Consider the following 27,963-nt stretch of genomic DNA (forward strand, 5'->3'; position numbering starts at 1 on the left):
TTCAGTGGAAAGTTTCTCTGTGTTCATTGAAAATCAGATTTTTAAGGGGCGGGGCCTACCAGCATGATTTGTGACATCACAAAGACTTTGGACGTCAAACCTGATCCAGTATCAACTTGTACATTGTGATGTAGAAACCTAAAGTCACAAATGCACATCCACTGAGAATGGACTTTACAGTGAAGTAGGAGACATCTTGTGTCCAGCAGCAAAACTTTAGATATGAACAACATTCGCATATTCAGAGATTCTGGTTTTTAATGAGGTAGAAGGAGGAGATTAACTTTTAAGGATTTTAATGAGAAAATAAAAATTTTATTTTTAGAAAAAAACATATATACAGACACACATTATTGTTAAGCAGGGTATTTGTATATATGTCTTAATACATGTCTGGAGGAGATGTTTAATAAAACTACAAATACAACAATGTAAAATGCCCTATTGCAAGTAAAAGTCCTGTATTAAATCCTACCTAGGTGAAAGTACAGAACTATTATCAACCCAATGTAGTTAGTAGAAGTAGTGGCTGTGCAGTAAAATGTCCCCAGTGACTGAATTTTTATTATATGACATTATTAGATTGTTTACTTATGCATCAACATGTAAACAGCATGAGCTGTCATGAGATGATTAATGGGAGATATTAGTTATTGAAATACATAACTGTATTTCATTCATATTTGTATAGCACATTTCAACAACCAGGTAATTCAATGTAAGGATTTTAATGAGAGTAAAACAAAACAAAATATAAGATAGAAATTGGCTAAAACATGATGAAACATTAAAGAGAATAAAAGATACAGTGCAGCTGCAGGGCAGTGCAAGATATGAATAGATAGTCCCAGCTTTAATTTAAAATGTAGTGGCGTTCATAACAAAGCAGCAGATCAAAAACGTATCTTTGGCTCTAAACCATTCAATGCTTTATAAATAAACAGCATGAATTTTAAAGCCATTCCCTTACGCACAGGAAGCCAGTTTAAAGATCTGAGGCCTACAGTAATATGATATACTCTCTCGGTCTTAGTGAGTACTCTAGCAGCAGAGATCTGAATCAGCTGCAGCTGTCTGGTCCACTTTCAGTGCTGGTCGAGCAGTCAAGATCTCTTTTGCAATGGACCCCGCAGATCAGCAGAGAGAAAGAGAGACAGACATAACCAGGCAAACAAAAGCACACAATACAAAGAACATACCAGACGAACCAAAATCACACACTGAAGCTATTTCACACCAAGAAACATTTGCTGGTAAGTAACAGAAAAACAGATGTACCTTTTATTTTGTACATTATTCTTTGCACCAGAAAAAAAAAAACTGTTGGCTTACAGAGACTCCAGTCTGCAGTGTAATGTAGTTCCATACACTTTACTGATAAATGAATTGCACCCATTTGAATTCCATCAATGTTGTGACACCAGGCCAAAAATCAATCAGTTGGAGGAGATTTGAAACCACGGACGACGAGAAGTTCATCTTGGAAGTGCTGCTTCCCATGTTAGCCAGTGTGTAGGTTTGAAGACATTATTTATTTGTGAAGGAGTTGTGTTGAAGCTAAAACAACCTGCATTAATTGATCCATCAAGCAGACACAGAGCAACATTGTCATTAATTTGGAGCTGTGTTTGTGTCCACCTGATGAATGTAAGTCCAATATTCACTCTCTTTTAGCTCTGTTTTTGGTCTCCACCAACTCCTGAGGGAAATATCTGGCTCTTTTTCTGCTAAATGTTCCACTATTTTCACCAGCTAGTCTCTGCTAGTGTCTGTCTGCTGTTGCATATAGTGAGCAGGTAGTGTACACTGTTTATCAGAGCTTCCTTACTGAAAACAGCTGCCTGTGGATGCTGGAGTGGGGTTGATGAGGGTGGATTTGTGGCTGTAAAACAAAAACAATGAGCTAAAGAGGTGAAAGGGCACCGTAGAGCTGAGGGGACTGCACGCTCCTGTCACATTATACATAGTGATTTGATCCAGCAGCTTTAAAGCAGTATTTTGTCTCTTAGTGTCTGACTGGTTGGACCCATTTGCAGCAAGAAGTTGTAAGAATGGAGAGTGATTGGCACAAGACTAGCTCATCAATATATCTCTCTATTGTGAATGTTACATGATTTTGTATAAACTACACTTCCCAAAAGCTACTGGAAAATGTAGTTAAACTAGTAGCGTAAAAGTTTTTCTACTCCCTAACAGGGTTGCATATCTGGACAAAAACTAAAACTTAAAATATGCTCAACAAGCACTTAATCTTTAAGTTCAAGTTCACTGGCCAGCCTGCCCCGCTCTATTTCTCATACCATTATTAGATGGTGCATAAAACACAGGAGAAACTGTATGTTACAGTTTAAAACATCTGGAACCTGTCAGTGAGGCAGCCAATCTAATCTTTTTAAACACACCCTCAACATTAATCACAGAACATTCTGATTGCGTAATGTGAATTATCAGGGTGAAATATCAAATGTTTGATGCTGCTGCTGATTCCTTAAAGGGACATTGTGTAGGAATTTCTCCTATCTAGCGGTGAAATTGTATTTTGCATTCAAACGAATAGTGCTCTCTAGTGCCTCGCGTTTTCAAATGTGTATTGCAACTACGGTAGCCGTTATGTACCAAGAAGCCTACCTGTCGAGGAGAAAGCAGGCAACTTCAGCGTCCCTTTGAAAGTCTTTCTCCTTCATTAGCTCTTTCCACCTGGGAAAAGCTACCCCGATGTTTACCCTCGTTTTTTGAATTTGCCGGTCACGTTGCCTTTTTAATTCCCTTTTCGCTTTTTTGGCGACGAGGATTCCTTCTCCTGTGGCTCGGCATAAGGATGATCCTCCATTATTACCTAAAGTGCAGTGCAGACTTTCAAATGTGCCGGGGCAGTGACAAGCGCCTCTCACTGATCTCCTTCTCAGTTATAGCTGGTTTCAGTCACGTGACGTTGGCTCTGAACGAAAACGCATTGTGGATTAGCTAGACAGGTAAGCTAGTGCTTTATGTCCCCCTCGGCGATTATAGTTTTTCAAAATGGTGGAACGACATGGAAGCCTCCATGGACTTGCCCGTCCAATGGATATACAGATAAGAAATTCTTCGCTTACAAGGATAAGTCAGATCATTGGTAGAGGTAATTTTACATCAATGAGGACACATTTATGAATGAAGACATTGATTTTAGCTAATAAAATACTTAAAACACTACACAATGTCCCTTTAAATGTTATTTATCAAATTCCACTTCACTGCATTGGGGTGGAGGCACAAATCTGGATATCATTAACCAAAACTGTCTGCAAGGCTATTAGATGGTACTGAGAAAATGTGTTTTTCATTTGGATTAACAAACCATTTAAAACCTCTTCCACGCCATCCCTACTTACCATAGACACACTTTTGTTTCATTTTAAGGAATATTAGGTGGTACAGTTGTCAGGTTTTCCAGTGGTCTCATTTCTGTCAGACCAAGATAAATGGACATAACAGGCAAACACAACCAAACATACAGTAGCAGACATGCAGAATTTAGCCAGAGAGAATAAGAATCCTGCAGGAGAATTATGTTACAAATCATAAATCATTGGATTTTCATTCCCTCTTCCAATAAAGGCCCAATAAGGTTATAGTCTCTGATTATGTGACTCACACACTTCAGAGTTCAACTGAGGATTGCCTTTTGACAAGACCTTGAATTCCTGGAGGCACTTTGGTTTCTTTACACAACCTGTAACACTGGATGTGTGTGTGTGTGTGTGTGTGGGTGGGTGTGGGTGTGTGTGCACGCGTGCATGCGTGTCAGTGTATGTGAGGTTTCCAATCAGATACAATAGGCAACAGTGAGCGTGAGAGTGGGCTTGATACAAAGAGAGCAAAACAAAGGCAACAACAACAAACAGATAGCTTCTATCTTGAGCCTGTGACCTACAGCTCTACATTACGCTGCTGCAGGATCTAATTTCTTACAAACGTTGTCTCACGGCTTCAGAAAAGTAAAATGCTGCAGTCAGTATCAGTCATCACCATATTTACCATTTTTCTCTGACGTCATGCTCAGGGTGGTCAGCTCACGTGCTATTATCAAAAGAATGTTTACTGCCGTTTGAGGATAACATCGCCATTCATAATCCTGCCTACAAAGCTGCAATTGGTGGGCAGTCTCTCCAACCAGAGAAAACAGTTGTTAGTATGCCAAAAACAGATCTATTAAATCACTGAGAAAAGGATAATATGGTGTAAATGAATGGTTGATATTATTCAAATTTTTCATATAGCAAAAGCTACTGTAAAACACACAATCCGTGGCCCCCCACTCCCCTGTCCAACTCCACCATTCCATGTCCATTATTGATTATTGATGGTTTACTTTCTTACTGCCCAGTTTTGTTTTTAGAAAAATAAATATTGTTGTATATAATTGAGATATAGTCTGGTGTTACAGTATATCCATTTATTTAGGCCTCTGCTTAATCATTAAAAATTGCACTTTTACATAACTTATAACTCATAGCAAAGGTAAGTCAACTCGAGCAGACCAGACTAAAATTTATGCTGCTAAACATTGTTACTGATCAAGCACCCTGGACCAACACAAACTGCTCCTGTGGTACTGTGACTAAATAACCACATAAGTTTTTGTTGTTTTTCCATGTAGCTTGACAGCTTGTCATTTTTGCCTCAAAACTGTTTTGGAGAGGAATGAAACTGAACACAATGGTTGGCCAATGCAAGGCTTATCGGCATCCTCATTGGAGGGCTGCAATTGTCCTCGCTACTTCAAAACAGTTTGTCGTATTGTGCTTTATTTTGTGTTTTGTATTTCCCAACCTCAATATTTGTCTAATTCCCAGATGTATTACTTACAATTACTTACATCAAGAAATTAACTACTTGTAATAAATGTTTATACAGTTGGTAGAAAAGGTTGTGGAGTCTTTCAGGGGACTCTCACAGACTTTTGCTACTCTTGGTAAAACACAGACATGAACACAAAAGAGTTAATCATAAGGAGAAAGTGCTGGAGGGATATGCGGAAGCAAATAATATGCATTTGGCCTGATATCAGCAGATTAATAGTAAGAAGAGCCAGCATTTTGCTTACATAAAGGGTAATGTGACTGTAAATTTAGACAGTGAATGATACACGGTGATCATTCTCGTGTCCATTTGTATGCTGTCATTGCTACTTTAACAAGACTAAAGCTGCATTTTCATCAAGCAATAAGTTTAGTTCAGTTCATTACACATTAGGTTGGTTCCATTTGACTGTTTTTATATTTAAAATAAATTCTAAATATATTAATCAAAATGATTGTATTGTAGTTTCATAAAAACAAAATCTAAATCACAACACAAAGGAAGAATCACATTTTAAGTCCTCCTTCTTCTGCTTCCCTGAGAGCTTACATCGAAGCCATGGTAAGTGAAAGGTTCCAGGACGGGGCTGCAGGGGTCTTGGGCAAGGCAGGCCATCCTGTTGTTGTCACAGCTGTTCTCTGTGCCCGGGTCAAAGTACACCCCATCGGCAGAGTGGATGGACGGGTCCTCATCAAAGTAGTTGTGTGGCCGCAGCAAGACCCCGCCCCCATTGCCCACCGTTACTGTGTTGGGGATGTCCTCGGAGTGAGGGATGTGGAGGAAGCCGGTGGTCACCCAGGCAACCAGGTCCTAGGGACAAAAAATAAATGAGTAATGAGGAAAGTACATTATATGTTTGATTTAATTTAATTTTCAGATTTGAGGAAAGTTGCCAAAAGAAACCCCACCCCACACACACACACCTCATTTACAATGCTTTCATTGTCTTCAATGTACTTGCTAAAGTCAACAGCTGGATTCCAGATGTCGTGCTGATTGTACAGACTGCCGCAGCTCTGCTCAAGGTCCTTCTGCTTGGTGATGGCAACCTTATACCTGGGAAAATACACGTAAGTGAGATTCCAGGGAGAGGAAAAGACTAGATAATGATGTGGAGATGCTGTTTAGGCTGAAGCCACAGTACAGAGTGGGGGGCACAAACTGATGATGAATCACATCCTGTCTGAGATCAAATTGCAATGGCCTCACAGGGAGCATGGTCTCTCACCTGGCCCAGGACATAGCCCTCTCCTCTGCCTGGTTCTCTGGGAGGTGATCCCCGGTGAAGCTGAAGACCTGCAGCCTGTAGGAGCGCTGGTGACCCCAACGGTTTTTCTGGGGGCTAGCAATGTGGAGGTAGCGAGGAGTCTTGGTGTCATGTCGCAGAGCGGCCTCCTGTGTAGTCAAAAATAAGTAATGGCAAGTAATGGATCCTGTAGGTGACCAATAAAAAAATATTCTGATGTTTTCCACACCTCCTCCCAGTTTTGTGTCCTTGTCCCTCATAGTCTCAATTAGATGCTGCAGACAGACATGTCCTACCTCTGTGACACTGGTGTTTCCAGCCAGTTCTTTTTACCTGCCAGTGATGAAACTTAACTGGAGGGAATAACCTGTGGGAGGCTCACCCCCAGTAGTTACAAACATCAGCGGGGATGTGATTAACAAAGCTATACAGGTTGTAAGTTGATTTACAGGAATACAACTATGAATTGGCATATTTCTTTGAAAGCCATGACATATTTTGGGTTCGACTGGGGAAGGGGCAGATGGTTGGCATGGAGACCATAAGGAGTGGTCAATATAACAATCATGTATGTATATTTAGGGGCTTTCCAAGTAAACATTGATATATGCTGATTTAATGATCACATACTGTATAGCAATGTTTGCTTGGAAAAGCCCCCACTGAAGATATTTTAACTCAAACACATTACATTATTGTGGCAAATTACTAAAGCATTGAATAGAAATATCTAGGGGTTATTTCCACATCTTCAAACATTTTTCCAAACACGTCTTTTTTTCATTGAACCTAAGCCGATCATTAAGTCTCAAATGTGTCCATAACACATATTTAAATTATATGTGTTCATTTCCGTTTTATAACACATTATATAAAAATGCTTCTATTAAATTTGACAGCATTAGACACCAAACTACCCCTCTAGATCCGCCCCTGGTTCATGGTGCTAACTGCTAGCAGGTGAAATGACTCTTTGAATTATCAGAATTAAATGCATTGCATCCAATAACAAGTCTTAAAGAAACATTCATGTGTGCGGGGAAGCAGCAGACTCAGCTAAAAAGGGACTCAGTCTTTAGACTTTCAGCCTGCTCTTCATGTGACCCTGCCAACCAGGAGCATTTATTTTAAATAAAATTCAACCATATATATGTTAGAGTTCACACTTTTTAGACTATATATATATAGATTTAAAACACTCAAGCACAAAACCTAGTTGTCTAATAATCGTATTATCTTCTGTTGTGATATATAAAACACAAATACCAACACATCATGACTGGTCATCATAACAGAAACATGACCAGCTGATCCGGTACAGTGTGGGAGAGCTGACCTAATTGGTGCTGCTGTTTGTCAGACTGCTGTAGAAGCTCTGTCACTCCTTCACGCCATACATTAGATTATAAAACTGGTTTAGATATTTATTACAATGTAGACACAAGGTATAAGACCTCCCCACTCCCTGTGTAGACATAAAGTTAAAAGATAAAACTTCCTTGTTGCTGGAATGCATGTCAATAAAACAATACGAGACATTATAAAATAAAAATGGTTTGTTGTGGGGAAAAGTTATGTGGGTTCACATAACTTTTCTTGCTAATTGCTGAACTTAAGTACAAAAACACTGGTATGCGTAAGTGTAAGTGTCACAGTTCTCTAAATATTGCATGTCTCCATTTTGTTTTACTTCGACCTACTGATAAGTTGCCAAAGCATCAAATACAGCAGAATGAACCTGTCTCAGCCCAAATGACGTAGACTAAATTTGGGTAAAGATGTAGAACTTTTTCAGATGTAAGTCCAACAATTATCCCTGAACAAATAAGCTTTGAATGTAGCACTTGAAGCCATGTACTTCCTTTGGTTAAAAACATCAATTTAAAAACATATGTGCAGCTAAGCGGCACATTTGCTTGCAGCCCTAAGGAACTGTCATGGTTAGAATGTTAAATACTGAAGTAACACTGCACCTGCTCTGTTTGCAGCTGTTTCTCCACCACCTTAGGGATCATGGCATAGCGTTCAGGCATCCAGGGCAGTGAGACATTCACAAACTCCATGTCTTTGGTCTGGAATACATTCCTTACTCCTGGAAAAGGGACATATGTATGTATGTTATTTTCACTTTCTGCTGTTATGCTTAGTTATTGTGCCTGTGCAACCATAAAATTTTAGGTTTTTCAATTATTATTTTAAAAATGTCTATCTCGACACACACCTAAAACATCAAGGTCCACTTTGAAGTTGAGAAAATGGGTGTGGATATTTCCGGTGACTTTTTCTGCCACTTGGTGACCATATGGAAAGCTGTTGGACAGTGTGAAGGACGAGGCAATGTAGCCGGAGGCATGCACCTTGGCCTCCACTGAGCCGCTCTGGTAGAAAATGAAATCCCACATGTAGTCATAGTTTCCTATAGCTGTGATTGTCCTGAACACTAAGGCGCTGTTTGCTAGTCCTCCATAACTCCTGTAGAAGTCCTCTGAGAAGTGCCTCCGTAGAGGGTGGCCCATGTCATGCTCAAAGATGCAAATTGAGTTTCTGAGCTGGCGTGGAATACCAGTGTCCAGGAAATGGAAAGTGTCTATAAAGGTGGCTGAATAAGGGCAGTCGACCCCCCTGACCAACTCATACGCAAACCGACCAATGCCCAAGCTGCCGTCCAGGAACTTGGTGAGCATGGTATTTGGGGTGGCAGACCCGTAGACTGACATGGCTTCCTGAATGCTTAGCTCATAGATGATCCTCTCCCCTCTGAAGCGAACGTCAAAAACTCTCATGCCTCTAAGCGCGCTCAGACCGAAGGCAAAGCTCCAGTCAAGGTATACGATGTGATTTTTCTTCAAACTGAATCTCTTGCCTTGTACATAAAACTGCTGGGGTCCAACACCCGTGGGTTTCTGCTTGGGTTTCAGTGATGCGTAATTTTGCACAGGTTTGTAGAAGACTTTTGACACAGTTCCTGCCTCGTATTGCTGTTTTAGTTCTGTGGGACTCTCAAAGTACTGGCCGTTATAAAGAACTTTGATCACATGCCAGGACAGAAAATTGGTGCTGTGGTGGTCGATTAAGATCTCAAAGCCCACTGGGTGGATGTAGAAGCCCTCCTCATTTCGACATAGTGAAAACCAGGTCTGTCTGTCCCCTGACTTGACTCCTCTGGGCATGCTGTCATAGAAAGGAGGGTATCCAGATGCATCTATACCGAAACTGTCATTCAGCAGAGTACTGAGGGGCTTAAGTACATCCTGCAGAAGTTTTGCTATAAGAATGTGCTCCCCAAAATATACCGGACGTGCAGTCAAAGGAAGCTCCCTTTTATATCTCTCAGTGGTGACATCGCGGTGGTAGGTTGCATTGGGGAGAGGGCCCACTACATACTCTTTTATTTGGTTCCTACTTCCATAAAAAACCACCACAGTCGCCTCTCTTGCTGGTTTTGGTCCGTTGGCATCCAGATGATGCAAAACATCCTGTTTTTTTGGCAGGGACAGGTCAATCAGATATAGGTAGTCAGCTGAAGGAGGTGAAGCCGGATCAAAAGAGAGGCCTTGGATCTTGGACATGTAGTCCCGCACCTGTAGTAACTCTTCCAACGAGAGGTCAGCAAAGACATTGCTACGCTCATTGTGCACCGCAGTTTGGCTCGAGTTTACCTGTTGAGCTGGGCACTGTGGAGTGTGTTGAGTGTTGAGCCATATCAAGACGCAGTTACCTATCAATGAGGCAACAGCTGCAAGAGCCAGAACGCATTTGAGGATAGTCCAAACAGTTCGAGAAACCATTTTGCTGCAGATGTACAACAATTATGGTTGAGGAGAAAGATTTTAGCTGTTTAAGGAGGCTGTGTAAAGGGGCAAGGCCAGTGATTTCAAAGACTGCTTTTACAACCTGTGAGGTGTTTCCTTTGATAAGAGACAGATAGCAGAGTACCCATGTATAAAGTTTTTGTGATGAATATTGGGTAGGACAGGAAATAACAATTCATACAATAGGTAGCAACAACCTTAGGATTCAGGTATGCGTTTCTCATTTTCTGAATGTTTAAGCAATAAACTACAAGGCGCCATACTTGAGTCATGTTAAAAAAACTTTCAAAATCTGGGTTATAGTTTTAGTCTTGAGTCTCCCTAAGCTAGCAATGGAATCAAATCAAAAGAGCCATTTTTGGCTATTCTGATTTGATTCCAGTGACAATCCCGAGCCATAATAAAAGACCCACTGAGATCTCTGCTTTTAAAAACTTCTGAAGGGCGCCTGGATAGCTCATGGTAATTGTGTCACTTTTTATGGGAGAAATTTTACTTTCACTTAGTGTAGATTTTCTGTACATCATATTACTCTTTATGAAGTACGGACATTTTGGGTTTTATGTGATACAGTATGTCTTAAAACTATTGGGTGGATTGTCATGAACTTTGGTACAGATATCCATGGTCTTTAGAGGATGAATTCAGAAGAACCCATTAAATTTTGAGCAGATCTGAACCAAGGGGTGGAAAGACAAATTATTTTTTACTTTCCTGAATACGTTTGACTCACTACTGTGTCTAATTACAGGCTTTTATTGAACAGCATGGCTGAGTTATAAATCTATTCTTTGATGAATAAACAACAGGGGTCAGTCCACAAATGAAAGTCTGAAACGCTGTGACAAAATTATATGGGTAGAGATTATCTGATGTAGGTTATAAATGCCAAGTAATCATAAAATTTAACAGCAACATTCAAGTAGTTCTATTGTTCCAAGTTAAGATTCTTATCCTTAAAAACTGCTTGTTTGGCATTAAAAAGTTCAAAAGGCCAATTGACTCATCGCCCAATACAACCACAATGTACTATGTGTGCAAGAGCTTTATTTTATTAGAAACCAATACATACTAGCCAACAACTTCAACCAGGTGCTGAGATTTTCAGATGTTGTCAAAACACCTGCTGATATACAGTATGTAGAGCATCTCCACGAGCTGTAGGTGAAACTCATTCATGATAAGCTAGGCACACTCCAATATATTGTTTGCAGTCACATTGAATGTAGAAATTCACAATGAAGCAGGGAGTCAAATGCAAAATATGAGACGGAAAGAAGAAAGCCCATAATGTGCTCTTTATTGTTAATCATTGTGTAGTCCAAGACAAAACATGTGAAATCTGGAACCTACTGAAACCTATTTTGGGGTCACATTTTCTTTTGACCACAAAATCCCCCAAAAAGTGGTCATTCCCTCAAGGCATTCCTGAGAAATTGCGTTCACAAGAATGAGACGGATTTACTGGCCTGAAAACATATTGCCTCTGGCCACGGCTAATAAGATAATTGATAAAATAGATACTAGATGCCAGTAAATCCTGCACACTGGTCCTTTAAGGCCCCGTGTTGTAGAGGGTTTTAACAATCTAGTTTTGATACCTTTTGATAGTTTCACTTGATGTAATGCTTACACAGTGCATATTATAATATATCGAAGTGCAATCATATAATAGTAAAATATCACAAGCTAACTTGGGTATATGGGGGGAGCGGAACAGGCCCATGATACAGACTGGAAGGATGAATGAAGCCCTGCAGGCTTTTGGCCGTCTGTTTTTTAAAGTTTGTATGATAGTAAAGGGAATCAGTGGCGTACATTCAAGTGCATTTTTGATCAACAGGATCTAGTTCTGACAAACATGTTGACAGCACAGTTAATGTCTCCCTTTCCCACAATGTTAAGATTTGGGAAGCCTGCCCTGGCAAATTAACTTCCTGCCAAGTACATGATGCTTTTGGATTTATTCCAGATGTGATGTGTGAAGGGTTAATAACAACCAAGACCAATTGCTGCCATGTAAAAAAAAGCAGGTTAGGAAACTACATGGGTTGCAAGTCATCAAGGCTCTGACATGGTTCATGTGAAGTCTGTGCTTTTGTATCAACACACATGATTTATACTGTCGTCTTGATTATCAGACAATAGTACTAGTTATAGATGGTTCTGCAATGTGATGAGATGCCACTTAATCTTACTGGTCCTTTAATCCCAAAAGTTTAAAAAATAAACTTTGACTACTCGGCTACGGATCAGAGCAGAATCCAGCATGACATCCCGGTGTTTACTCCTCCAGACACTCCGGCTCTGCCCCTGCTATCTCTACCAAGGGCCCCAGCCAGGGACTCTGGCACTAGCAGCTGTGGCATAACGTCATAGCTGCTGTCTCTTCACATTCGGTTGGAAATGTTAGTTCATTTTTTAAATGTTTAAACATTAATGAATGATAATTCTGGCCAAATTTTACACATTGCTCGTTTAATACAGTAATCAGATGTCCATGACTGAAAGAGTTATTGGTGGCGTGACTAACACGCTAACAACCTCATTCCACTAGTTGAACATTAAACAGCATCTTATCAAACACTTGATCGTCATTATGAATGTGCTTGCACCATGCAGTTGCATAAACAAGGACACAGTATAAACAATCAGCATTACCAGAAAGAGAGGTCAATCCCACTGTGTCTCTCTAACTGTCTGGATTTTGCATGTCAGACTTTGATCTGATTGAGCTTTGCACAAAGCAAAGGCTGGGTCTGACAATAATACTTCTTGTAGAAATTTCCTCATTAAAATAAAAAAATGAATGCTGAGTGAAATCGGGTGTGACTGCAGCCACGGTTTAACTTAACCCTAAATTCTGCTACCTCCCTCCCTTCCAGCAAATGTAAAAAATGCCACAGTGTGGTGACAATAGCTGCCACAATGTACATCACCTGCCTCCAGATCAGCCAATAGTTCAGTTCAATTGCAATAGTCAGTTTCAACTGGGTTTCCACCGTGGACATATGTTTAATGAGACATTAAAGAGCATGCTCCAAAAAGGTGACCCTTTAAATCTCAGTGTCAAGAATGTTTTCTAACAAACAGTGTGACAGAAGAAGCTAGTCAATTCTTGAGTAGGAATTATGTGTATTTGAATAGATTGTATATTCTCTCTAATGACTCTAATAATCTCTTTTTTCAGCTAGTAAAGGGTGACCAGAGTGGTCTACTGAGGCATTGCTTACTAAATTAAAATCGCTTATCAGGTTCATAGCATAGCATCTCCAACTGGGCTGAAAAAAAACAACTAATCTTCACATCAAGATCAAGAATCCTTCTGGAGTTGCTTAATGATTAATTGTGCAGTCCAATCTCTGTATATCAGGCTAATTGCTACACTACAGTGGAAGAACTACAGCTGTTTTCGGAAGCACTGACGAAAGCTGTCTGTATCCTTTTTGAGAAATAGGTCCCTTGACAGTTTCAGGCCAACCAGTGGAGGATTGAGTAGAGTTGGAGTTTTAAATTCCATTTCGTAGACAGTGGTGTGTCCATAAAGTTTGAGAGGCAGGGGGAAAATCTGAACAAAGCGAACCTTCTCTGGGTCAGCAACACAGAGCAAAAAAAAGAAAACCAGGAAAACCATTTAAAAACAGATGGTAAATCCTGGGAGAGGTACAGGATCTAACTCCAGATAACCCAGACAGGAAGAGAAACCAGCAGGAACCTCTGAGCTTCAGTCCCTGCAGAGAAGCAGATGGGAGGCAGGCAATGTAGGTGCTCTTTTTTAACACCAGCGTGCAATCGGGGTACTTATGGGAAAATAGTCTGAGGTCAGGTCCCAGAGTATTGGAGAGCCAAAACTGAAGGTTACGTGCCAGAAAGCATGTCAGTGACTGCAGCGTAAGGCCAAAACCAAACATCTGTAGTAGCTGATTGTGTGTATGTGTGAGTAAGACATATTTTTTTTAAATGCATTTTTATAGCTTCCTCTGGCTCACTATGGATCCAGATGGCTGGTGTTTTACGTATAGAATAGTGAGCACCATTCATGTTACAGGATCATGAATCGTTTTGTGATTATAAAATCCCAAATTATCACATACTCCATAATGAAAGCTAAGAACTGTGGGTCAGTGCTGTTTGACCCACAGCGGATGTTTTGTGTTTACGTGGGTTTGTAGGGGTTCTGACGAAGAGCTTCAGAATCGCTGTTTCTGGGTTACTTGATATTCTCGATCAGGATCATATTGTTGAAGGAGTAGAAGTTCATGCAATTGTTGTTCTCATTTGTTTTATTAATATTAGAAAGCAATGATAGAAAAAACAAAAACACAAGGTCAAGTGCTGACAGGAATTTTGTCATATTATTATATTATATCATATTCTGTCTGATAAAAGATGCCGACTGGCCCGCAATTACTTTTATGTATATACCTTTTCATGATGCTATCTTTCCTTATTATGCTTTTATCTTTGTTATTGATTAGTCTTCATGTTCTGTGATAAAATGTGGGTCTCCATCAGAAAGCGAGAGGTTTGAAAGTATTAGTATAAGAATGTTTTGAGAATGTTGGACACATAACTGTTTATTTGGTTTTGGTTTATTCACGTTTTCATTATCATTTTATTACTCATGTATGCTCAACCTAAGTATGCCTTATTTATTTTACGAGCATTTAACCCTATCATATAACCATTTTATTTGTTCGTTGTAATCTATGTTACTATACATTCATATGTGATTCAAGTATATCAAGTATGTTGCCTTTTAAACATCTTTTGCATGACCACAAAACTGCACCCAGAAAGCTAAAGATAGAACAGCTCTAGCCTTTTGAACTGTGCAGGTGCATCCTGTACTGTGGGGGGGGGGGACAACCACAGTACTAGTGAAGAGTGGTTTTCTACCACAATACAAGGAGTGGTACGTGGTCTGCAACCACAGTACAAGCAGTGGTAAGTGGTATTAGTGGAAAGCACTCCACAAAGCACACTCTGCTGCTCGCAAACTTGAGCGTGGGTTTTTTCCCTCTGTTCCTTTTAGACCACCACAGTGCTCGAGGGTAACGTACAGGGTCGATTCCTGGCATTTTTACAGACTTCGAAAATTTCTGACAAGAAACTGTTTTTCCCTGGGCAGTGAGAATTGAACGTTTCATTTAACAGTGAGAACTGAGGTGAGTCAGTTAACACATTTTTAATTATTAAATCGTGCAAAAATTTAGACCAGATTTTAAACTTTAAATTTCAAACAAACCTTTTTGATAGAACTGAACAAAGCCGGCTACATTTTTTTCTTTTTCTTTATTTTTTTACCTTTTTTTATTTGCTTTGTGAAATCTTTAATAATTCTTTAATCTGTACTTGAAGAAACCAGTAGGGTAGAGTTGCAACGTTGGCATGATGACTGTCTCAACAAGTTTTTAAAGCTTAAACATTAATTGCTGTGAGTGCACAAGAATAACTGAGGTTAACTCAGATGAAGAGAAACTATAAAGGAAGGAATCTGTCTTTAACTGTTTGTCAGCTTTACACTTGCCGGGTCCTGTGAGGTGTCAGTCACTTTCTTCTTGGGGAAGAAAAGTCAGAAATTCACAAAACAGAAAAACAAAAATAAGACTTGTGTTATGGATTTAAAAAAAAGATTACCCACTATTTTCCCTTTCTGATGACTGCAAATTAAAAAAAAACAAAACTAATTATCTGTCTTTCTGTTTATTTATTTTTTTGTTTGATTTCCATATTGAATTAAATAATTGAATGATTCGAGGATAACAAGGACCAGCCAGGCCAACTGTTTCTTTCTGTTTTCAGTCTTTGTGCTAAGCTAAGCTAAGCTAACCAGGCCGCAGTTTTATGTATGTGATCCAATTCTCTGCAGTGTAAACACCGAAATGTTGAACTTTTGCTGTAAATTGGAGTTAAATCCATCAGCAGGCTGTATTGTGATCAGTCTCTATTGCTTGTCTATTCATGTGCTCGGATAGATGTTTGCAGCACATGCAGTCGTGTCTCTCTGACAGACTGAAGCTGAGCTGTGGAAGTCTGTTGAGACCATGGGAGTGGGTGAGCTCAGTCACGTGTGATATTAACCATCTGAAAAAGTCAACCTATTACCTAGTTAAACATTAGTCCCAATGTCTCTAAAAACAGTTAAGATACAACTAAATCTGGGAGCCCTCTCTGTTACATAGAACTGTCATGCTGTTGCCTGTGAAATTGCTCCCAATAAAGAAAGTTAATTAAAAAAAAAAGACTTAATGACTGATCGCTGTTCTCTGTTGCTCTCCTGTTAGCTACGGCTATACTTTAAGTGTAGAATATTTGATGTGAGGCAGCAACAACACATCTTCATATTTCTTCCAGAACTACCAAATGTCTGACTGCACACCACTGAGTCCACTGTTACCTGAGCCAAAGCTGTGGAGAATGTCAGTGCTGCCCTCTAGTGTCAAACGTAGAGACTGCAAAAAGAGCCTCCATTCAACAAAGCATTTCACTCCAGAACGGAGTAAACACTAGTGAGGAGAGCCAGTGAGAGTCAAGCATTAGTAGTAGTGATGTGCTGACTTGTACTGGTCTGAAATTATCTGAATGTGGCAAATTTAACCGAGTTGATTGACAATTACACTTAAAATTAGAATAATAAAATATAGCAGAGCCTTTCTGTACAATATTTCTTGTTAATATCAGTATATTCTAAGTGTAAATGGCATTTAGGATGAGCCAGCATATTCCAAGAACTGTTTTCATATTTTTCTTAAAGTTGTATAAGTTGTTTTGATATTGAGGTCAGAAATTGTATTTTAAAATAATAGTGTACAATGTACAGACGCTAGTGTGTTTAGGCTAGCAAAAGTGCTATATAAGCTCAATTTAAGGCAGTTCTGTTGACCATAAAGGCAGAGACGCCGCAACGGGGCAGGCAACCCAGGCAATTGCCTAGGGCCCCGAGCTGAAGGGGGCCCCGAGCTGAAGGGGGCCCCGAGGGACGGCTGACGTCAATGACAAAATAATGGAACTGCTTTAGACGCTCCACACAGGGCCCTTTCCGAGTTGTCACTGGCTAGTTGCTAGTAGTGGCCCCCGACAGACAGCTGATATCACTCCATATCAGTGACACAACTTGAAACCCCGTAGACACTGCAACGACACGTCGGGAATCTCCCTAATGGGGCCCCTTTAGTACTAGCCAGCATCGACGTGCGGTCCCGGTCAAACACACAGATGAAAAAATGAAGCGAACATATCTCTGGGGACACGAAAAGAAAAAAAACAAGAAGAGGATGAAAAGAACAACGGTGACAGTGGTAAGTGGGAATGTGTAAGCTATGTGTGTTACATTATAAAAAAGTAGTGCTGCCAGCCAGCCTGCCACTTTATCCCAAACTCCCAGTCATCCACCAAGCACCAAAAACGTTTACTGCACATTAAAGTCTGTGTAAAGTGAATTCAGCCATTTTCTTCTAAACACATTCATAGCCACACAATAAGTTAGTCCTTTGCTGCCAATGCCAATGATATTTTCTCCCAGAATAAAGCAGTTGTTGTCAAATGTTAAAACCGATACCAGCATCAGTTCTGCTGTCAGTTCAGTCTAAACTGGTTCTAATTTCTATTTGGAATTATGTTTTTTAAATGTGAGCTGCTGGACAACTGAACTTCCCTTCGGGGATAAATAAAGTATATCCTATCCTATATATCCATACATTTTCTGCTATAGCCTAAATGTTACATTAAATAAAATGTTAACATGAAGCATTAAAGTTGTTACTGCAAATGGATGTTCATTAATTATTCCATACAGATCTCAAATGTTGTGTTTGTGTAGCATGCACATTTCTTTACTTTACTTTACGCAAGCCAACCAAATACATTGTGCTCTTTTCTTTTTTCTTCCTCAAGGTGCTTTGTTGAAGTTTTTTGGCCCACAACAACAACAACAACAACAGCAGACCTCTACACATCAAAGTAGGAACTTATTTAGTTTCCTTTTTAAAGTTAAGATTACAGTGACTTGCTCTCCCATTTAAAATATATCATGTGGATATTGGACCACACCAAGCCAAAAAGTTCAAAAGGTGATATTTCATCATTGGAATATAAATTGTGTTTAGTTCAGTTAAATATTGATAGTGCAACGTGTCATCAGAATGTGGAAAGATGGTACTATTTTTATTTTTGTTTCCTTTTATTGCTCTTAAGATGTGTTTAAAGTACATGGTTTTAATGCAGCTACAGTGTTGTCTTTTTTGCTCATCAATTAACACATCGTGAACCATCAGTTATAGAGTCAGTGTCGGGTAAACATTTTCAAAACAGAAAAAGGTTTGGAAATCTCAGAATTGCTAAAGTAAATATTTGCTCATCATTCATTGGAATCTTATATTTCCATTTATGTGGAATGGCAGAACAACGTCACAGACATTACAGAAGCTTGGCAGTGAATTGGAATAAATAAAGTTCCAGTACTAGCAAAAGAAAGAAATTCAAGCTAAGCTAAGAAAATGAGCAGATAGAAAGAATGTATTTTAATGCAACTGTGGAGTTCAGGTCTGCTCATTTTAAAGGAGGCAATAGGCTCAAATACTACAATCACTCAGTACATTATGTAAGTACATTTTTATACATGATCTCGACTGTGATAGATTCATTCAGCTTGTGCAGATCTGAGAAATGTGTCAACTAAATAAAGGCAATCCATATCTCACACACACACACACACACACACACACACACACACACACACACACACACACACACACAGACACAGGAAATGACACGCAATTTAAAATCCTACAATAAACTCAGGGGGTGAAAACAGAAAATGTTTCACTTCTGTTTCATTTTCGTTACGTGCTGTGGGTTCTGACACAGGATACCACACCAAACTATTACGCTGCTGGTAGTTACACATTTCCTCTGGAATGTAACACAGCACAAACCTGCAACACTTTCTTTGTAACTGTGAGAGTCAAGGAGGTCTTGAATTTTAGGGCCAATACTCTGTGAACCTCTGAATAACTGGGCTGCATGCCTCTGTCCCATCTCGCATTTATTGACGTGACACTTGTCAGCATGGAGTCAGGAGTCCAGGTTGTGCTGAGGTCCACATGGACCCTTAACTGCCTGCCCGCCTGTAATGCGACTAATGAGCTCAACAGCTCCGCATCGACATCTGTCTGAGCAACAGAGGCAGAGATATCCTGACTTTTAGTACCAAGTACGGGTCAAGGTCCAAAAATCACTGGATCCTGCTTATCCCATAATGCTCTGTGTACAAAAGGTGGGTCTAAATTAATGACATGACATATTCTTTTACTATCAATGGGCTAGTTTCTATTTCTTCTCTTAGATTAGTCCAGTGCCAGTGTGTGCGTGTAGCTGCTGTGCATAGTTGATGACTATGTAAGTTTCAGTATGATGGTAGGATGTGAAACAACCACTCTCCCAGAAGACTTGTAGAACATGTGATGATATTATTTATCATTTATCTTTTTCAATTGCAACATTTCTACAAAGCAGTAGAGGAAAAGTACAAAAATATCTACATTGTATTATGTTTGTATCTATATAATATTAAGGCTTTTTCAAATTTTGGGTAATCTGTTTAATTGGTTTTTAACTCATTAAAATGACATTTTAATGTTTGATTCTTTGAACTGTTGCTTTGTTGGACTGCTGAAACTATGTCTATTAGAGAAAATGTAAGTTGAAGGTATTGGAAATCAACATGAAATAAAATAAAAAAAACATTTTAAAAAAGAAAAAGGGGGACACAAAAGGGCATATAGGCAACACATGAATAAAATATATAACTAAATTACGATAAATGAATATGTTATATGAGCAAAATTGAACATGAGAAAAGGGAGTCAGACAGCTGATCTTCTGATTTATTTATTTATTTTTTTCATTTTTGCTCAAACTTATCCGGATATTGTGAAAATACAATACAATAATGACAAAAAGTAGTTTTTCTAAAAGTGACACAGTGCAGCTTTAAGTCACCACACGGTGGCTTTAGATTGATATTCTGGTCTCTGACAGTAGCCAGCAGTCAGTAACAGACTTTATTCACCGAGTTCAGCAGAGGAGAAAAAGGCCCGAGACATTGACTGCAGAGCGCGTGAGAGATGGAGCGCGTGCACAGCCACGTCCGGTCACGTCAGTCGGCGGTGACGCACCCAACTTTCACATGTTTCTACTCGGACGCCTTAAAGTCAGGGACACCGCAGTGTGCAGCAGAACTCGACTTTACTTCACTTTCGATGTGTGTTTCTGGGACTTTGCGGGTTTCATCGCCTCGTGGAGGACAGTTCATTCTGAGACCCACTTTTACCTCAGTCAGGTTTCAGGTTTCAAGTTTATTTAAGAGTTTTTAAGAAGCATGGCCTGTGAAGGAAACGGGATGTCAGGTAAGCTCGATAAAACCCATTAATGAACATTTGTTTTCCCCCACTGCCGCTATACGTTGGATATAACGGTGACAGCATTTACACTGCTTATGTTACATAACGCTGTGTTTTAACTGATTCATAATGTTGGTTTGATTCCTCCACAGATGAGAGGATAGGGGAGGCCCTGATCAAAGAGTAAGGTTCCTTGAATTTCACCTTATTGTTCATGTTTAAATTGTTTGACACACTGCATTGAAGACAAAAGTGACAAACTTCAGACAGAATTGGTGATAAAAGCAAACCGTCCAGAAGAAACTAGGAAATAGCCTGTTACTGTTTTAAAATGAAGACTTGTTATACTAGAAATTAGGACTGCAGCCAACTCATATCACCATTATCTATTAATACCACTTCATTGATATTTCTGTATTAATCATCACACAGGTAAGTTCTCATGTTGTAACTTAGCTTTTCCCACTAAGTTATAACCTATTATAAACCAAATTATTAACTGGGTTAATCATTAACCGGTAATAATGAAACTGGCCTAAAGCAGGTCATTTCCTCAGGCCAGTGTATCTAACATCCACAGCTGAACACAGACATAAAAGCCTGAAGATAACTCTTCCTTTCATTAATAGTCTGTTATTTGTTTACCTGAGGCTGTGCTGCAGGTTTGTAACTGACAAACAACCAAACTCTGCACCCCCAGATTCCTTCTTCTTTCAGGAGTTTCAGTTTCATGTTCCAGTGAACGCTGTGTGTTACGATAAACGGATACCCATCATAAACAACGGGTTGTAACTGCTGTCAGGTGACTCATGTGCCATAGGGAAGATAAGAAATAGAGAACGTCACTGAAGTGTGTAATCCTTTGGATTGTTTCCTGTTATCTTAAACATGGCAGTGTGCACAGAAATCAGCCGCGCCATCTTTTAGTGTGTATCTATTGTTCCATCAGCAGAGCTTTTTCCACTGCAGGAGAAAGGTTGAGCACAACATCCTGTCAGTGGTAGCCTTAAAAACAACAGTCTGGCTGTTTGACTGCGGTCTTTTAGTATCCTTTGGGTTCTGGGAAGGCATCTCATGTCAACAATATCATGTCAGGGGGAAACTTTCCAAACCCGGGCCAGAAAAAGATCTGGAAATCCTGTTTACATTTGCTAAAAACCTGGGGACTTTGCACTCGCAGAGCTGGATTTGTTATGGGACCTTAGATTTCTTCTGTTCTGACTATTCGTGATGCTTTTTTGAAACTATTTTAGAGGAGCTCCAACATGTTGCATGTTTGACACAGCACATGTGATGTATATAATACAAGCATAATATATATAATATATAAAAAAAAATAGAAATTTACTTATCTTTCTAACTTATTTCTCCTTCTTCTTTACCACCACAATCACTCATGGTCGATGAGACACCTTCTGTGTGACACATCCCATGCTAGTTTGCTTTCTGTTGCTCCTTTGTTCAGGTTAATGAACTTGGCACAGGAATCGTGCTTCAGATAAACACCGTGGGTAATAAAGGGTTGACGTCAGTGAGAGCTGCATCTATTCTATAATTGGTATCAGAATGACAGATACCGGTTCAGTCAGTCTGGTTTAAATCAGTTAAAATGTCATTGGTTAAAGCTGGTAGCTAACACTGCGGGGACCAAGTCACAGCCTGGTTGTCAACAATCTCTCATCTACTCACCAAATCCACATGATGGGTGCTTACAGGCACAATATTGCTGATATTAAAACAAAGCGTGGGGTGCAGTCTATATCCTAGTCAACAAAAATAATCAAGCTCATGTCCCGTAAGTCAATTATTGCGACAGGCCTGCTATTTCTACTTTAAAAAACGTTATAAAAATATGGTGACAGCCATGCGCTGCAGTGGAAATCCCATAATGTACAGTGAGTAGCGGTTAGTTTGGGGGGAAAAGACGGTATTTTAACATTCTGTTCTCCTCCAGGGTCATACAGGAGGAGCTGAAAGACGTGCCCAGAGAGGACGTCCCACCCCTCACCCCAGTGACTGGGAAAGTAAAGGAGGAGGAGGAGAAGGTGGTGAACCAGCTGGCCAAAATAACCCGCATTATCGGCGACAGGGTCAAAGACGACGCCGAGTTAAAAGAGTGAGTCTCTCAGCCAACTTCTGTTGCATATATGTTGTATAAGTGAGTTCCTTAAGACGCTTTTCAATCTTTGACCATTGTCTCTTGTGTCTCTGTTTCAGTGCGATAGATGGGTTCATTGGTTGCCCCAGCTCCGGCTCTATGTCGGACAGATTTAAGGAAGTGGCAAACAAAGTGTTAGAATCTGGCATCACCTGGGAGAGGATCGCCGTGCTTTTCTACGTCGCCGGCAAGCTGGCTCACAGGGTGGGTTGGCACTCGTTGTGCGCTTTTCTGGTTTTTGTCTGTGCCTTGTTTTTGGTCCAGGGATAGATATTTGCAAGATATGCATCAAAAAGTGGGCAATGTCGTATGACTAGCTGCTCTATGAGAATGCTTGTGTTTGTGTCAGTATTTTGTCTGTTCAGCTGTAGAGTCTTTAGCACTGTTCTTATTTTTTAGTCTACTGTCCAAAACTGTGGATGATACTAATGGAACCGCTCCACCCAGATTTAGGTATGAGCAAATAGAGGTTGGTTACATGATTAATGGGTACTATCCTGAAAGTGTTTGGTAAAAGGGGATTTTTCTGCATACCAGAGGGGCTGCTAACTAATAGCTATAGTGGAACTAGACGTAAAGAGATGATGGTTAGACTACTGAGTGGGCCATATCACACGTTTAGCCTACTTAAGTTAAAGTCACAGTTTAGCCTACGCAGATTGTGTTTATATCAGACCGGATGAAGCAGCTGAATATCTGCTCTTTGCTTGGGTAAAAGTAGTAGCTCAGTACATTTCAGTTTAGGCTTCAGCAGCAGCTTCACTTTGTGTGTAAACCTTGTGTTTTTGTTGGCTGTGTGTCTTGTGTGTGTGTGTGTGTGTGCATGCGCGTCCATCAGATGGTGGAGGCCCATATCCCTCAGTCAGTGAGGGACATCCTGAGGTGCACCGTGGAGTTTTTCAGGAACAATCTACTGGGCTGGATTCGGAAACATGGAGGATGGGTAGGCTTTCATTTCTTCCATTCTTTCTTTCAGAGCACTTTCCTGTCCCATGATAGTTCTGTGGTCACAGGAACACTGTAGTAACACTCAGACCTTTGTTTGTGTAGCCTCACTGTGTGAGATTAAACAGCCATGTGTATGAGGGCGTATTTATTTCATTTTCACAGTGAAATGGATTGTAAAATATATGGTGAGCAGAGTCTACTCACAGTGGGGAATGATGTCAGGTTGAGCAGTAGGGGGAGCTGTTTAACCACCACACTCCAAGAAATTACCCACAGGGAAGTTGCCCTCATTTCAGCAACACAGCTTCCTTCTGTTTAATTGTTGCCCAACCTGAATATAATTCCCTTTAAATTCAACATATTAATGGTGAATTTAGCTTTTTTTTCTTCATTATCATTTTAAACACAATATTTGTTTGTCAGAGAGTACCTGAAACTCTACTCTACTCTCTACCTGGTGCCGATAAATATTCAGTTTAATAAATAAAATACAAAAAGATAAAAATAAATGACTAAAAATGGTTTTGTAGGCAAATATATACAAACATCCACACATTCATATCCACAAATCACTAATGTACATCCATACAACAACAGTTGTGCTGAAAACAGTATGAAAGTATTTGCAAAAGTACATAAAGTAAAAGGAAAGTATGTGACAGGCAGAACATAGAATCCTGGGACTTAATGTAAGGAGGAGCGATAAGATATTAGCTGGTTATTGACATTTAAAGTAAAGAGCAAACAAGAGTGAGGGAGGAAACTGTGGTCAAGAGCTAGCAAGTGAATGTGAGAAATGAAACTTTTTGCTGCTGGTTTGAAGGTAAATTACGTTCGAAAACAGACTCATCAGCGTCACCGTATTAACTCAGAAAGCATCAGTCTAGCCACAGAGAACAACAGGATGAAAACCAACTGCATTTCAAACGCTGCCGACTTTTTAAAATCTAATAAACACGTTAGAGCCGTTCACTGGTCCAAAATGATGGACCCAATTAAAAACAGACCCGTAGGAATCCTACCTAAATCCTACATGCATGAACTAATTAATAAGACCCAATGTAAATACACCCCAGCGCAATTAGAACCGATCCACACTTCATATTGGTATCTGCTACAGGCAGAGCATGAGTGAGCTCAGTCTGCTATCCCACTGCTCTGCTCGGGAGGGCTAACCCTTCAAGGTTTTGTGTGTCTCACAGAGAGATTGTATAGGAAAGTTGCGTAATTTCTGTTTTTTCCTCTGATGTCGTGCAGCTTTTCGGCCTCAACTCTCAGGGATTTATGAGTTTATTGATGGACATTTACTTATTAGTTCTACATTAACTGCTGCTAAAAGCCCGGACACACCAACCAGATTATCGCCGTCGGACATTGTCGGACAGTCGGGCGAGGTCGGTGACTCGAGTCAGTTCGGTGTGTCCCGTGCCGTCGTCAGTCGGAGTCGGCGTTCATTTTGGCCGATACGACATGTAGAATCAGCCAGTGGCCGTCAGCCTCAATGACCAATCTGATTGGTGGAGTGCTAGCCCTTGACAGTGAGTGCACGAGAAAACCCGAAGTGACGATGGTAAACACACTACGCCAACGCCAGTATCTTGTTGTTATTATTAGCCATCGTATTTTCCGTTCAGCGAGTAATGACGATAACGATCCTTCTCGACTACTATCGACACTCTCTGATGATGACTGACGACAGCGTGCTCTGTGTTTACTAGGTCTAGACTGATCCATCCTTTCCGGTTTTAAACACAGATGAGCGCCGCCTGCTGTTATGGGGATGTATTACGCCTCACGCACGCGCTGAACGTACGCTCCAGTCGCCGTCGGTTTGGTGTGTTCGGAGGCCCTTTTTTTACCGACTCGGGGAGACGGGAGCCGACTGATCAGTCCGACTGCTTTTCTGCCGACGGTCGGCCGTCGGGTTGCTGTGTCCTGACCTTAACAGACTCTGCTCTGGTGCTCTGGCTTCCAGTTCCGGCTAACTTAGCTGCAGGCTAACCACGTAAAATCAGCTACAGTAAGCGGCTAAAGTGGTTAATAACAAGTAGCCCAGGTTAAAGCAGAGCAGCTGGTGTGGTCCCCAGAAACACTCTGCTCTGGAGGGGGCTTATAATTTTTCCAACCAAATTCTTGTCTCACTTGTGGTCTGAACAGTAAATTCATCAAATTCAGTGTCCCCACATCGCTACTGTCACCCCATCGAGAGCACCGTTAAAAGGACACTGTTCCTCAGCGAAAGTAGGCTTTTAGGGAGCGAGGGGGCTTAGAGAGACAGCTTGTTTCGGACTGAACTGACGGATGAAAGACCAGTATGAGATAAATAAGCATATTATTGAACCATGAATCATGCAGAGCTACTCTAGTAGAGTCTCAGACTAAGACTGTAGAGCTGGAAATTAGTGTAATATGTCCACTTAAAGTCATAGAAACGCATTACAAAAATAATTTATTTATATGTTTCAAACTCTCATTTAGTATTTATAGGTTCCATTTAAAAGTATAAATGTTTCCCATTGTGATGCAATACATGATCTCTCCACAGATCAACAGTTTCTCAGATCTGGCGATGGCGTCCATGCAGAGCGTGTCATCAATGAGCTCTCAGAGCTCTGCCCTCGCCCTCATCTTCATCACCGGCCTGGCTATAGGAAGCTTCATCAGCTGGAGACTGACCAGACAGTCCTGAGGCGCGCGCACTTACACACAACACACACACACACACACACACACACACACACACACAAAAACACAAACACTCACAAACTCCAGACCTGAGACCTCCAGGTCTCAAATAATTCTAGGCATTTACCAAATCGGCCTTTGAGCCGAGTATTAAATGTTTACCAGAGGGTTTATTATTCAGCGTTGTCATGTAATGACAACGTGTCTGACAAAGAGGCCGGATGCTGCCACCTCCTGATTACATGTTGCCATGAGATGGTCAAATCGTAAAATGTGCTTGGACCTCAAACACAATCTATTTTTCTACCCTCTCAAATGTTATTTATGCAAACATAAGTGAAACGTACTGTATCTGGGAGGAGCCCTCCATACTGAATAATATATTATAATATAAGTAATTATGAGACAGAACATCTACAAATGCCAATGTGGGCTTTATTATGGCCTCTTGTTTAACAGTGGTAAACAGGTGCTAACACTGGGTGGGACCATCCTAACGTAGTGTGTTCTTACAGCTCTACCTGTGTGAAATGGGTACTTGCACATCAGATTTCGATACCCTTACTTATTACTGTGTGAAATAAATAGACAAATAAACAAGTTACCAATGAATTAAATTCTTCAGCTGACTATGTCTTTACCTGGTGCCGATAAATATTCAGTTTAATAAGTAAAATACAAAAAAATTTTGGTCCACACCCCTAAACACCCACGGCACAGTCACACACATGCAGGGCCATCGCCTGTTGAGGCGAACTTTGCTGTTAGTTGAGGACGCGACTCAATTTCACATGTGTGACCGTGTAGTTTTTCCACAAAGACTCGCCCTTTTCTGCCACTGATTGGCTAGTGTTTGTTGCCTCCATTGGTTTGGTTTAGGCATGAGGAGTGAGATGGTTTAGAAAAAATGCCAGGGTCAGAGGCAGAGTAGGGGCGGATCTTCACAGAATGCGGATGGGGGGAAAAAATGGGTATGTTTTCATTAGTGTACAATCAGCTGAATATAGGAATCGATGTACTTTTGTTACTTTAGAATGAGCTGTTTGTATCGACAGATGCTGCGGGTTGCCTTCAATGGATTCATGTTTCTACAGTAACCCAGAACGGACAAACCAAACACTGGATAGGGGTGTTTCACGACCAATGTAACTTCTCCTGTGTGCTAGGAAGGGGAGGGTGAATTGAAGGAGTTGCAATCTGCAACAACACTGCCATCCAGGTATATTAATGGTGACCAAAGTACATTTAGCAACCCATTTTAGCATTTTGCAAACAGAGAGAAAGTTTGGTGTTATGTTAGAAGACATTCAGATAGATATTTTATAAGCACGGACAGTAAACATGTCGATGTCATTTGGCGTTTGTTTCAATCAGTTTGTGGCTCACCTGCTGTTGTAAAAACGGAATCCCAGTTGAAAAAATCCCAAATAACGTATTGTGTTTTTTAGGCAACCAAACTAAAAGCGATTGGGTGTTTTTTCGTTGGTGATGAGAATAAGGAAGCAAGGTTAGCAAATTAAAGTAGTAAATGAATGAACATTAAAATAAAGTGGAGAACTGAGGGACCAGTGTGTAAGTTTCGAATTGCAACTCCCCGCTTTACCCTCCTTTTCCAAGTGTGTAGAAGAAACTATGGTGGCTGCGAAACACGTAAAAAGAGCCAGTGTTTGGTTTGTCTGTTCTGGGCTCCTGTAGAGGACCCCCTCTAGATAAAATAGCTCATTCTAATGTAACAAAAACACCAATATTCTTACTTTCAGGTGATTGTACACTAAAAAATAGATCCTCTTAAATGTTACGCAGTGGACCATTAAGCAGAATTAAAATGGTTAATTAAGAAATAATAATAAACTACTAGAAATTAGAAAT

The 27,963-nt window shown here is 40.3% G+C and overlaps 2 protein-coding genes across 2 annotated transcripts; one reads left to right on the plus strand and one right to left on the minus strand.

Moving 5' to 3' along the window:
• Positions 1–4,443: 4,443 nt before the first annotated feature.
• Positions 4,444–9,876, minus strand: LOC127361035 (membrane primary amine oxidase-like). Its single transcript, XM_051395600.1, has 5 exons — positions 8,310–9,876; positions 8,062–8,180; positions 6,071–6,237; positions 5,766–5,898; positions 4,444–5,652 (listed from the first exon to the last, which is right to left on the minus strand). Exons 1-5 carry the CDS (start codon positions 9,874–9,876, stop codon positions 5,356–5,358), a joined length of 2,283 nt encoding a protein of 760 aa, XP_051251560.1. The 3' UTR covers positions 4,444–5,355.
• Positions 9,877–20,084: 10,208 nt separating this feature from the next.
• On the plus strand, positions 20,085–26,711 carry LOC127361036 (apoptosis regulator BAX). The gene is made up of 6 exons (XM_051395601.1): positions 20,085–20,309; positions 20,456–20,486; positions 22,258–22,419; positions 22,521–22,665; positions 23,300–23,404; positions 25,955–26,711. Exons 1-6 carry the CDS (start codon positions 20,282–20,284, stop codon positions 26,096–26,098), a joined length of 615 nt encoding a protein of 204 aa, XP_051251561.1. The 5' UTR covers positions 20,085–20,281; the 3' UTR covers positions 26,099–26,711.
• Positions 26,712–27,963: the final 1,252 nt, after the last annotated feature.

Source organism: Dicentrarchus labrax, unplaced genomic scaffold (genome assembly GCF_905237075.1).
Source record: "Dicentrarchus labrax unplaced genomic scaffold, dlabrax2021, whole genome shotgun sequence".
In the NCBI taxonomy this organism is placed as follows: Eukaryota; Metazoa; Chordata; class Actinopteri; family Moronidae; genus Dicentrarchus; species Dicentrarchus labrax.